This window comes from Heterocephalus glaber, unplaced genomic scaffold, assembly GCF_053883595.1.
Source record: "Heterocephalus glaber isolate CG9 unplaced genomic scaffold, H.glaber_assembly_v1.0 deba00000943, whole genome shotgun sequence".
In the NCBI taxonomy this organism is placed as follows: Eukaryota; Metazoa; Chordata; class Mammalia; order Rodentia; family Bathyergidae; genus Heterocephalus; species Heterocephalus glaber.
The window spans coordinates 2024371-2037333 of record NW_028258175.1 but is presented as its reverse complement, the minus strand read 5'-3'; the positions used below and the strand labels follow the sequence as shown (position 1 = coordinate 2037333).

Sequence of the window (12963 nt, the reverse complement as noted above, 5' to 3'; positions counted from 1 at the left end):
CAATAAGATTTTCTTGCTAAAAATGCGCTTAGGGCGCCAGGGATTTAGCTCAGTGGTGCTGCTGCCTGCTTCACAAGTGCAAGGCCCTGAGTTTGATCCCCAGTACCCCCCCCAAAAAAAATGCCCTCAGTACAAACTAAATTAAGAGACAAAGGTTTCCATATTGCTGTGACATTTACTACTGCTAATCTCATGGTGTACTAAATGTATTCATGCCTTCCAGGTGTAGAGGTCTTCTAAGATGTTAAACTAAGATTGTTTATGTTGATAGCCTTTTTCTTAGACTCAGATATCTGCCTTTCTCTTGTGTCCAGCTCGTTGTGATAAGAGATATATGTCAAACAAGCATGAGACCATCTGTCAAATGATTGTTTTTTTAAAAGGCTTATGTGGCCCGGGGATTTAGCACAGTGGTTCCATCACCTCCATTGCAAGCGCAAGGTCTCGAGTTTGATCCCCAGTACCAAGAGAAAAAAAAAAGGCTTATGTGATGTGTAAGTTATATTTGTGTCATTACACTTAGAGATGCTCAGGCACTAAACAGTCCAGACAATGTCACATGCTTCTTTGATGACATCCTATTAAAGGATAACAAATTAGGTGAGAGCTCGTGTACTAGATATAGATGATTAACTAAAAAGCTATTCTATACTAACAGACTTAAATGTGTTTCAAAGAGAATATCATGATTGTCATGCTAAAATACTATTCTCTGTAAAAAATTTTTTTTATTCTCTGTAAAATTTTATAATTGTTGTCTATTAATATTCTACAGGGGGTCCAGGGATTTAGGTCAGTGGTTCCACCGCCTGCCTTGCAAGCAAAAGGTCCTGAGTTTGATCCCTGGTACCAAAAACAAAACAAAACAAAAATATTCTACAGGGGGGGCTGGGGATTTAGCTCAGTGGTTTCACCGCCTGCTGCGCAAGCACAAGGACTCGAGTTTGATCCTTGGTACCAAAATAAAAAATATTCTATAGGGGTTCAACTTCTAAAACCATAATTGGTAAAAATAATAATCTTCTGGCTGTATTTTATATTTCAAGGTGATTGATATTCAAATCAAATTATAATAGTTAAGCACACTGCTTCCACTGCAATACTGATGTAACTGATCTCTTCTGGGTGTTCATCAACTAAAGTTTAGAGACCAAAACTAGAGAGATAACTGGGCTAAGAGAATAGCCAATATTTTGGCCCTGGCCCTCCAAGGTCAACAAGAACCCAAGACATGAGAGAACCTTTTCTACAGGATCCTGCAACTTTGGTGAGTCACCCAATCTCCAGAGCAAGGAGATTGCTGGACCCCAGAGGACAAAACTCAACAAATGTACAGTGTGCCAAAGGAGGATCACCAAGAGAAAAAAAGTCTCCCATGTTTTCACAGAAAGGAACATGATCTAGCAAGGCTGTGGCCCATCCTGGCAGCTGACATTGACAGAGGAGCTGAGGCTCTGTACATGGTTCCAAAAGTAATGCCAGAGGGGACTTATCTGGCCTTAATAGACATCAAGAGGTTAATTTTAATTAATACAGATCTCATTTTAACTTGGTTTTACACACCCAGCAGAAAAATATAACCAAAAGATATATAAAAACAATACCACAGTACTAAAAGCTAGGTATAAAAAGGGGCACCAATCACTGACTCCTTCTGGCAGTTTCCAGCTACACTGGTAGCTGACAACTGTTATTGTTCAATGAGGCTAAAAAAAACTATGGTAAAGGCCCAGGGATTTAGCTCAGTGGTGCTGCCGCCTGCATTGCAAGTGCAAGGTCCTGAGTTCAATCCCTGGTCCAAAAACAAAAAATAAAAAACAAAAAACCACAAAATTATGGCAAACACTATAAAAGCTCAACAAGAGTCTTCAAATTCTTTAGCTAAAATTGTCCTTCAAAACCACCAAACTCTTCATCTCCTTACAACTAAAACTAAAAAAACTTGTGACAAAAATATCAGACTTAAAATCTCCATCAATAGAGGGCCCTAAGAGCCAACCAGTTACAATTGCTACTCCAATCCCTTAAGAGCAGTGTCTAGACGGGGCTCTTTCCCCAACCTGCCTTTTCATTCTAATGTTCATGCTTTGATTATATATGCCTTAATTTCTTAGAAAATTTGTTTATTCTTGCCTAAAGCTGCCAAACTCCAAGTGATCATACAGATGAACCAACGACAAATGTGCAAGACCCTTTTTATCAGGATCCACTAGACTGACCTTGTAAAGAGAGTTCACAGCTGCTAAACTACAGGACTTCTATCCAAGGCTCCTTAGATTAACCCTCTAGAGAATATTTCTGACTGCCAATTACAACTCCAACCCCCTTCAACCTGGAATAGCCAGATGGGTCATCATCCCTTGCCTCCTCATGGCAGTTCAGGATATCTTTTCAGAGGACGGGGGACTACTATAGGCTGTTAGGTAAAAAAATTACAGGTAGTCAGATAGGGATAGGCCCTCCAGAGAGTCAGGGCAAAGGTAAAACACACTACAACTGTGGCCAGAGACTCATCTGTTGGAGACCAGGCCTCAAGATAAACATGAAATGACCAGGTCTGCATACTTCCCCAAAGGACAAGATAAGTGTTAACACCTGGGCTAATGAAGCCCAGATAGACATCAGTCTTCCCAGTGGGTGACCAAGACCTCTGGACCCATAAATTCTAGAAAAAGTCTTTGTTCTTTCCATGAACACTTATTATGTGACTTGTTTCCCCATTGGATCACTATTACCTAAGTGACTATACTTGTAACCTTATTGGTTGATCATAGCTTTAACCTATGTTGTATCCACATGGTTTTGCTCTATAAAACTTCCCTGCAAAGTGGGGTCCTCAGCTACCCATTTGGGACCCCCACCTGGCTCTCAGGAGCTATCCTCTCAATAAACATTTCCTACTCTTAACCTCCATGGTTCCTAGAATTCATCCTTCAATTTTAGAAAACACAAACTCGGCATATCAGATATCTAACAGGTTGAGAACTATAATATTTCCCTTGTATCATTTAGAGATCATATTTCATCTCTGGATATCATTTCCTATATCACTGTCACAAAATAAAAAGGGCTGGAGGTGTAGCAAAGGGATCAATCCTCAATATAAATAAATAAATGGAGTTGGGAAGCTCAACTCAGTACAGGCAAGCTCTTGACATATCATCCAAGAAAAGCATTTCAGGACATCACTGAGAGGCATCAGCTGATTTATTAGCTAGAGTTAGAAAGTAAGAGAAAACAGGGAAGGGGCTTCAGCTGGAGGAGCTGAAGGAAGCACGTCCCTAATGAAGATCAGACTGGCCCATTAACAAAGGAACAGGGCCTGTTGCTAGAGAGGAGCAGAAGCCAGAGGTCTGGTGGGTCATCATCATCTCAGTCCTGCTTTTGTAGCACCGACATGGGAGAAGAGGTGACGGCTTCTGCCTCAGTTCTGCAGAGGCTCTGCTGGACTCCAAGGTGACTGGAGACTTCTGGGCACCCACTGGTAGTTGAGTGTCCCTGCAAAACTCTTATCTTGGTGTCCTCAGACTTGAACAGGATAAGATGGGTTATGTAAATTTAGGGCTAATCAATCTTGTATGGCCAGTCTTTAGACAGACACGCCCTAAATGATTAACATGTCTATATGTACAGCTGACCTGGGATCTCTGCCAGTGTCAGGGTAACAAAGGAGACACAAGCAAAATGTAGGTCAAGCTCTGTTCTGATTTTAGTTATCCACGGAGCATCCGTAGGCCCAAGAAGTGTTGTCTCTGTCTCCGTCTATCTCTCTCTCTAGCAAAAGTAGCTGCCAAGTCTCTCACTGCCTCTGAAGAAAACACAAGCCATACTCTTTTTTTCTTTTTTGGTACCGGGAATAGAGCTCGGGTCTTTTCACTTGCACAGCAGGCGGCGAAACCGCTGAGCTAAATCCCCAGCCCTCACAAGCCATACTTTTAATGAGTAGCAGGTTAAGGGCCCAGGAGTTGGTTTGTCCTTAGTCTCGGGGAAGAATCAGATGGGCCGCAGGCAGTGGGGTAATGGGTGAACGAGCCATAGGAGGGGAAAAGCAGCACGGTGCATGCAGTGCAGCCCTTCCTTCTTGGAGGGACTTGAGAAGGGACAGGAGAGGGCCCAACCTCACCCCCCCCACACACACAATGGCACTACACAATTGGAAGATCTCATTGAGTTTATCTAGGAAAAGGAAAAGTGGTCAGAAGTTACTGGCATGTACACACACACACACACACACACCCTAAGCAAAGTCCCTGCCGAGGTTGCAGACTCAAGTCTGGATCTGGGCCTAAGGAAGCCCAAGGTACACAGAAGGAATGGGGGTGAGGAGGGATCCAGGAGCCCACCCCTGCCCGCCAGGCCCTGGGAACCCCTTCCCTTCTCCCTCCCTGATCCCAGCATCCCATGCATCCCTGCTCATCTGTCTTCTGCTCCCCCCACCCTGGGCAGTTCTCAGCTCACCTGGTCACCTGGGAGTCACCTGGTACTCCAGACCCCCATGTGGCCCCCTCCCCCCCAGGCCAGTTCTGGCTCATCAGGATTATCCATGTTCTCGTAAGAGTCTGCATCTGGACAGGATCAAGAAAGAGTAAAGCAGGTAGGGCTGGAAGTAGGCTGGGAGGGGAAAATCAACCCAGAGGATGGCCAGGCACAATGGCAGAAGCACCCACCTTCCTCTTGATGAGGACCAGGCTGAAGGGAGCGGAGCTGGGGGGCTGCATACAGGATCCCTCTCATATCCTCATAGGACTGGGACCCTGCTTGGGCAGGGGATGGAGAATTGGAGGCCCGGGAGCCACACTGAGGGCTTGGGACAGGGGGCAGTGTGAGGGGCTGGGAAGGTGGACTCTGCCCATGTTGTGCTAGGAGTGACTGAGTCAGCATCTGGTTTGGGACCTGACTGGGTCCCTATCAGGGTTAAGTATGGGACAGATTATGGTCAGAGAGAGGGTAGAGCATAGAGCTGGGAGGAGTGGGTCAGAATGTGAGGAAGTTGTAGAGAACTGTGGTGAAGGCTGTAGTCTGAGATGGGGCTGGGTGAGGTCAGAGATCTAGGTGGGTACTGCATTGGCTTCCACGTTGACGCTCAGATTTAGTGACTGAGCCCTGAGGATTAGGATTGGGACTGGAGTCAATGTTGAGATTAGGGTTAGGAGTAAAATCTAAGATCAGGGTTGAGCTCCGATCCAGTGAGAGTCAGGTTAAGGTTGCTCTTAGTGTTAAAGCTGAGGGTGGGTCAGGCCCAGCTGGGCAAAGTGGGGTCCTAAGCAACTCTCACCAAGTGAGGTTGCTTCCCGGCTGGGGTCCCTGGCGGACCCATGGGGGCTCAGGAAGTCTAGAAAAAGAAGAGGGGAGTCACTATTCATCCTGGCTTCCAGCCTCCCCCTGCCTCAGGAGCGCGACCACCCTCACACGCACCTGTCGTCCTGGCTGCTGGCGGGGCCATCTCTTCATCCGCGTTCTCATAAGATTCAGCTGCAGCACAAGAAAGAGAGCTCCAGGCACCCCGCCTTCCGTTAGCGGCTCGCAGAGCGCTGGGTCGGCCCAGCCTCCGAGGCCCGCGAGGCCCGCGAGGCCCGAGTTACCGTTGGAGAAGGAGTCATCATCCGCAGGCCCCGAGGGCGCGTCCTCCGGGTTCTCGTAGCCGCTGCCATCTGGCGGAGAAGGAGGGGCGTCCAGCGAGGGCCCCTACCCCGGGGAGGCGGGGCGTGGGGAAGGCGGGGCAGCCTTACCCCGGGAGAGCCGGTCCCGCCCGAGGCTGGAGTCGTTCTCATAGAACTCGGAGCCCTCCTCGCTGTCCGGCTCCTCATAGGCCTCCCCTTCCTCCTCTTCCGGGCCTTCGAGTTGGGAAACGAGGAGGGAAACTGAGTCACGGCCCTCCTCCCTGGCCCCGCCCACCCTCTTGCACAGACGGTCGCGACACCATGTGAGGAACGAGCCCCTCCTCACCTGCAGTCGGGGGGCTCCGAGGCCCCGCGGCTCCGGCCTCCTGGACGTCACCCCGTGGATTTCCATAGGGCTGGACGGTGCCCCCCAGGGCTGCTGCCCACCGCTGCGCGCGCCCTGGCGAGAGCGGGGTTGCCAGGGAGCAGTGGGGCGGGGGTGCCGGGGAAGGGTGCCGAGGCCGGGAAGGTCCCTGTTCCTGGCCTGGAACTCTGGGGCTAGGTCTGAATCCGGGGGCGCAGCCCCACGCTCGAGGGCGAGGCTCTGCTGGGGAATCGGCTCCCGCCGGCCCTGGGGACGGGGCTCCGAGCGCCGCAGGCCTGGGCTCCGGGATTGGAGGATCGGGAGGTGGGTGGGGCTAGCGCTGGGCGGAGCTTTAGCCTGGGGGCGGGGCGTCGTCGTCAGAGGCGCTGGGGGGCTCCTACCTGTGCCCGAGGTGGGCGTGGGAAGGGACAGCACGTTTCCGTACTGGCTCTGGGTCCCTTTTCCAGGGGGAGGAGTCACTTTGAAGAATCTAGCGGGAGAAGGGGAGGTACGCCGTGAGGCTGGACCCGAAGGGAGCGAACCAACTCAAGCTTCAGTCCCTTGTGATCAACCCCTCTGAGCTGGGACAGCCTACACAGGAGTCTGGAATCATTCCGAAGAGGTCTCTTTTTTCTCTTTTGAGACAGGGCCTCACTATGTGGCTCAGGCCAGTCTTGAACCCAGTATGTACCCCAGGCTGGTCTCGAACATGCAGTGAACTCCTCCCGCCTCAGCCTCCCGAGAGCTGGGATCACAGGCGTGTGCCGCCACGCCTCGCATCCAAGATCTTGACAGAGGAGATAGCTTGGTATCGGGGCCCTGATCTTGGGCAAGGTGTCACCCCGTAGAGATCAGCGAAGGTCCCCTGGGCGGGGGAACCAGGGTTCGCAGAGCGGGGAGTGATTACCTCCTGGTGGGGTCAGTCATTCGCTTCCTTTTCCTCCTCAGGACCAGGGCTGGTGGGAGTTAAGGGGAATGATCAAGAGGCCGCTCATCGGGGTGCGGGGAGGTCACTTGGGTCAATAGAGGAGATGGCGGTTCCGATTACAGGGAGCTTGGGAAGTCTGAGGGGGGTCAGGGGAGTCGGGGCACGGGGTTGAGGGATGCAGAGGGGAGCACAGGAGGAGAGGGGAGTGACTGTCAGATGGCCAGTGTGGGCAGCCTGAGGAAAATGGAGCAAGGTATGGGCCAACCGGCCGGGGACATGACTCACCTCTTCGGATATGAAGAAAGGCCACCAGAGAACCCAGGCAGAAGGCCAGATAAGCCAAAGGCACAACTGGGATCTTCCAGCCACCATTCCTCAGCAGCCAGTGCCATGCTACTAGGGGACAGATGCCATGAGCAAGGATCCCAGACTGGCATCTTTCTCCCCAGCCCCAGGAATACCAGGGACCATTGACCTGCGATATAGTAGCAAGACACGGACTGGAAGTCCCAAGCTATGAGGACAGCTCTCCTCCCCGCCCTCAAGGAGCTGTGCCCCAGAGGCAGAAGCTGGCACAGAATGTGGGGCGGTGTCCACTGACCGAGCCGTGTGCACGGTGGCAGTGTCAGGGTGAGCCGGATGTAGCGAGGCAGTCATGGTCAGGGTGAAGGGCAGAGCTGCATGTGTAAGGGCAAGACTGGGATCCAGCACACTGCCAAGTTCGAGTTTGGCATGGAAGTTGGGGTTGAGTATGACCAGGAGTCTGGTTGGGTGTATTCAGGATTTGGCATGGGCAGGATGTTCTGACAGATTTAATGGATGGGAAAGGATGGCCAGGCTCCTAGCTTGGCAAGTGGGCAATCTTTCACTTCTGCAGAGCCACTTGGGAAAGAGATTGCGTCTGACTTTGTCTATGCTCAGCCTGAGGTCTCTGAGGCATCAAATGGTGATTCCAGGAGAGGCCTGGAGTAGTCACCAACGCATAGTGACCCAAGCAGCCACGAGAGTAAAGGAGTCAAAGGAGAGGAATGTGCAGGCCAGGATGTGATGGCCCGGGGTTTTGGCATCGAGGAGCGGGCAAGAAAGAATCCAGCAAAGCTCATGGGAAGGAGCGGCCAGAGGTGGGAGATCCAGAAAAGTCAGATCTTAGAAACAAGGAGCAAACAGCTGGAGTCGCTGTTCAGCACAGATGTTGGGTTTGGAAGTGAGGCTGGTCCCAGCCCTCAGGTTTGGGTCCCAGACTGGCTCCCCGTTCTTCCAGTGGCCCCACACAAATGCTCCCCAACGGGGACAAACTGTACCTGGCCGGGGAATGACCTTCATGTGTATCTCGGTGGTCAGGTTGCCACGGAGACAATAATAGGTACCGGAGGCCTGAACAGTGGCCTGGGACAACGACAGAACAGGCCCCAGGACCCACATCTTTTGCACTGGGGGCTTCTCCCTCAAGTAGAGGTTCAGCAATGTGGTGTTAGGCTTCTTAGGGTGCACCTGGGTCCAGGAGATGGGGCCTCTGGTCACGTGGGTGGGGGGTGCCCCACAGGACAGCCAGAGAGTGGAGCCCGGGGCCACAGTGAAGTCTGGGGCAAGGAGACACCGGTGAGGGAAGCCTGAGCCCCGGGGAGGGGTCCCATCTCCCAAGGCCCCCAATTCCGGCCCCATCCCCATCCATGAACCCCACTTCTGGCCTCTCTCAGCCCTGTCCCCTTACCCTGAGTGAGGCTCTCTTTCAGACTGCCCCTCGATGGGGCACACCCAGGCTCTGCCTCCCAGATCTCAGGGTGGCCTTTGTTCCACACATACAGCTGGGAGTTGTTGCGGTGATGAGGAGCGAGCCTGGGCCTCCCTGATGAGCCATTCCCCGGGCCACAGCTTAGGTCCCCTAAGTCTGATGCATTCCACCGGAACAGCTTCCCTGGGAAGAGACCCAGGACCGGACACAGAGACGTCAGGACGGGGAGAGATCCAGAGAGGCAGAGGGAATGAGGACAGACCCGGGCAGCCAGTGTTGAGTCGAAAAGTTGCAGGAGTCTGCTCCCCCAAACTAGCTCCTGGCTTGCCCCTTGGCCTCCAGCCTTCTCTGGCTGCTGGACAAACCCACCCCAGTCCGTGGTGGGCCTCCCCCTTCTCACCCAGCCGTGCCCTGGCCCGGCCCGGCCCTCACCGCTGCCCTCCACGCTCACTGTCCAGCCGGGCTGCCAGGCATTCTTGGAGGGGGGCCCGCGCTGGCAAAGGTAGAAGCCCCCCATCTGGTCAGAGACGTTGAAGATGAGCAGCAGGATGCCCAGAGGTCCCATCTGGACACCCAGGCCGGGGAGCCCCAGGCTCAGCTCTAAGAAGGGCGCCGACTGGTTCCCCCGAGACCAGACCAGGGGCTCAGAGCGGGCACTGGAGGGGCCCCGAAGGCACGGCAGCACGGCATCACCTCCCTCTGGGAAGGGTGGGAGAGAGAGGAGGCTTAGCCTCCCGAAGAAGCCAGCCAGCCCCACAAGGTGGGAGTCATGGGCCCTCAGAGTCCTCTCAGATCCTCCCAGGTTTCACAAATAAGAAAATGGAGGGCCAGAGAGGGTAAGTCACTCAGCTGAGGTCACCCGGGGGCCCGACTCCCCTCTCTGCCCTTCGGACATACCTTGTACCTCCACCAGCAGAGGTTTCTGGGGCCTGCCTCCCTTGGGGAAGAGGAAGAGGAGGAAGGAGAGGAGGAGAGGAGGTGGCATGGCAGCCAGGATCCTCAGGCCACCCGCTTTGCCGCGCAGGGGATGCTGGGTCAGGCTGGGGCTGGTGGGCAATGAACCGTGGGTGTCTGGGGGCGGCAGGCAGTCCCCCCGAGAGGAAGGAGGTGGTCACACCTTCGGTCCCTTGCCAGGCATCTCTACAGCCACAGAACTTGCCTCTTCCTTGCCATACTGTTTTCTTCTCCTTCACCTTCTCCTCTTTCTCCTTCTCCTCCTCCTCCTCCTTCTTCTCCTTCTCCTTCTCCTCCTCCTCTTTCTTCTTTTTCTTCTTTTGTTTTTTTGAGTCAGAGTCTCACTGTGTAGCCCAGACTGGTCTTGAACTCATAGCAATCCTCCTGCCTCCTGCCAAGTGCTAGGATCACAGGTGTGTGCCACCACACCCGGCTACACTGTTTTATTTTCATCCCAGCAGTTGCCACCATGTGGAAAAATCTGATTTGCCCGTCAGCTTGTTCTGTTTCCCGACTAGTATGTAAGCCCATTGGAGCAGCGAAGGTCCTGTTTGCCACTGTTTGTCACTGCCCTAGAACAGGCACCTCCTCCATGTCTGACAAATACCTGGTGCATGAGCGGATTCCGTTGTAGGGGCTCCCTCCTTTTGTGTGTGTGTGTGTGTTTCAAGGGGCTCCCTCCCTCTTCCCACCCCAGCTTCCCCAGGGTCAGGATCCCTTAGTGTGTGCACATGCACAGACACACAGACACACACACACACACACACCCACACACACCTTACATTTCCATCTCCATCCCCATACAATGCCCTTCAGCACATTCTGGGGTCTGGCAGACCTGAGTTTGAATCTTCTGGTCCATTACTCAGCTAATTCCTGTATCACCCAAAGCCTCAGTTTCTTTCTTTGTCCACCAGGGATAATATTAATACTGTAAATGTACTGTTTGTGAGCTGGGAGTGTCGCTCAGTGGAGAGTGCTCACCTAGCTCCTGAGCGGCCCTGAGTTCAAGCCCCATTGCTGGTTTAGCGCAGTGCACAGTGGTAAGAGGCCTTTAGATAATAACTGACAGCATCAATTAATGGTTAAGAACTCGAGCCAGACTGGATGAGTTCACGCCATGGGGGAGTCGCCTCCCCTGTAAACCAGGGTAATAAGAGCAGCTACACTATGGATCATTTTGGGCATAAACCGGCCAATGTGCAGCATGCTGGGAGGGGGTTGGACAACTGTTTGAGAGACAGAAGCCACTGTAGCTGCTTTGTAGCAGTCCTGGGAATGCAGATGAGCCAGGCACCGGGATGCATGCTGGGATCCCAGCACTGGGAGGCCGAGGCAGGAAGATCACAAGTTTGAGCCCAGCCTGGGAAACTTGGGGACTTAGATCCTATCTCAAAATAAAAAATAAAAAGGTCTAGGGGTGTAGGTTCAATCCCCAGTATCACAAAATAAAATAATGATTGAGGATTAATGTCGCTTCCTCCCCCAGGAAGCCCCTGCTTTTGTTATGGAAGCAACCTAGTTAAAAATGGGGAAATTGAGTCCCCAAGAAAGGCAATGCCCAAGATCACACATCAAGCTGGTGTTACAGTGAGCAGGAGAACCCCGAGTCCTGAGTTGCGCTGGGGGGTGGGCGTGCCGCTGCACTGCAGCTCAGCCCTATTGTGTGTGTGTGAGTGTGTGTGTGCCTTTCACTGATGGCAGGGAGAGGGCCCTGGGACCCAAGAGACCACACTGTCAGTCGTCAATTCCCAGGCCTGTCTCGCTAGGCCGCGGCTTCCTGTTTGCCCCAGCAAACCCCGGGGGACCCTTACAGGTGGCCTGGCCCCCACTTCCCTTTATCTGGGTTGAGGGCCCTGGGAGGTGAAGAGTGCACTAGGGAATGGAGACAGAGTGGCCGGATCCCACTTGCTTTTCACTCAGATCCCCTGCCTTAGCTCCACAGCTGCCCAGTCTAGCTCCGACCAGAGCACAGCAGCCCCTGCCTATCTTAAAACAAGGCAATGGCTTCTCAGCTACTTAAAATAAAACTCCAAACCATGGCCTCCAGAGGCCGGAGTGATGCCACATTTTCCACCCGCCTCTCCACCACTCTCCTTCTCAACATGTGGAGCGAGTCCCACCCCAGGGCCTTTGCCTCTATGGCCTTACTGCTTGAGCAGCCCAGCAGCAAGTCAAATGTCACTTCCTCATAGACCATCTCTTTTCGGAGTCCCCAGGTACTTTTTTGATCCCACATCCTTGTTTAGTTTCCTCCCTAGCACTTGCCCCAGCCTCAGATTGTGCTTGTTAGTCTTCTCATCAACGTTCTGCCCCAGCCTATTCAGTCTTTAACAGCAAGGGTCTTCTCTGACCCCAGATGGACCCTGGCATCCAGTAGGTGCTCATTAAGTGCTTGTTGTGTAAAAAATTCGGAAACATGAAACTTTCCAGAATACGCTCTGAGTTACTAATGATAGTACATTTTATATCCAAAGGTTTTCTAGAATTTTCTCCTCTCTTATTTCACAATCAGAACTAGTTCACCAGCCTCTATCCTGGGGCCCCTGTCCCTTAAGTACCCACCTATACTCCACATATCAAGAAAGCTTCTTTTTCTGGGGATGGTGATATACTGCTGTAATCCCAGGAGGCTGAGACAGGATGCTCTCAAATTCCACTTCAGCCTGGGCAACTTAGCAATTTAGCAAGAGCCTGTCTCAAAAAACAGTTTTTTTTTTTTTGGTACCGGGGATCGAACTCAGGTCCTTCTGCTTGTGAGGCAGGTGGTGGAACCACTGAGCTAAATCCCTGGCCCAACAATTTTTTTTTAAGAGGGCTGGGATATAGCTCAGTATGAAGGGCCTGGGTTCAGTCCCAGTAGCAGAGAAGGAAAGAAAGAAAGAATGAGAGAAAGAAAGAAAAAGAAGAGGGGGAGAAAGAGGAGGCTTCTTTGTGAGTGCACACACACACACACACACACACACAAGATAGAGCTGAGCTGGTGCAGTGGCACACACTTGTAATCCCAGCACTTTGAAAGGATGCAGCAGGAGGATCACAAGTTTGAGTCCTGCCTGAGCAACTTGGCAAGACCCTGTCTCAAAATAAATAAATGATAATAATAATAATGACAGTAAAAATAAAAAGGGCTGAGGATGTTGATCAGTGTGAACCCCCTGGGTTCAATCTCCAGTACCACAAAGCAAATAAATAAATAAATAAACAAATATGTTTTTAAAATTCAGAGCTCCTACCTCATGTCCTGTTTTATTTTTAAAATGTTTTGCAGCAGAATGCCCAACTTAGAACATAACTGCTAATATTTGGTTGAGCAAAAGAGGAGCTAGTTCCTAAGTACATGAGAGATGTGATTGTTTCCAATAAATATTTAAACACAACTTAG

At 51.9% G+C, this 12963-nt stretch overlaps 1 protein-coding gene across 5 annotated transcripts; it reads right to left on the bottom strand.

The window, feature by feature from the left end:
- Positions 1-3189: 3189 nt before the first annotated feature.
- Cd19 (CD19 molecule) lies at positions 3190-9841 on the bottom strand. 5 transcript variants are annotated; one of them, XM_087209065.1, is made up of 15 exons: positions 9522-9837; positions 9057-9323; positions 8604-8807; positions 8194-8472; positions 7178-7285; positions 6872-6920; positions 6366-6454; positions 5947-6060; positions 5730-5834; positions 5583-5651; positions 5416-5472; positions 5276-5332; positions 4668-4754; positions 4459-4565; positions 3190-4176 (listed from the first exon to the last, which is right to left on the bottom strand). In XM_087209065.1, exons 1-14 carry the CDS (start codon positions 9607-9609, stop codon positions 4474-4476), a joined length of 1665 nt encoding a protein of 554 aa, XP_087065191.1. In that variant the 5' UTR covers positions 9610-9837; the 3' UTR covers positions 3190-4176; positions 4459-4473. The 5 variants fall into 5 exon arrangements, 3 of the variants coding, with proteins under 3 accessions (XP_087065191.1, XP_087065192.1, XP_087065190.1); XM_087209066.1 differs by having other exon boundaries at positions 3190-3528; positions 9522-9836; XM_087209064.1 differs by having other exon boundaries at positions 3190-3808; positions 9522-9834.
- Between the last annotated feature and the right edge of the window lie 3122 nt (positions 9842-12963).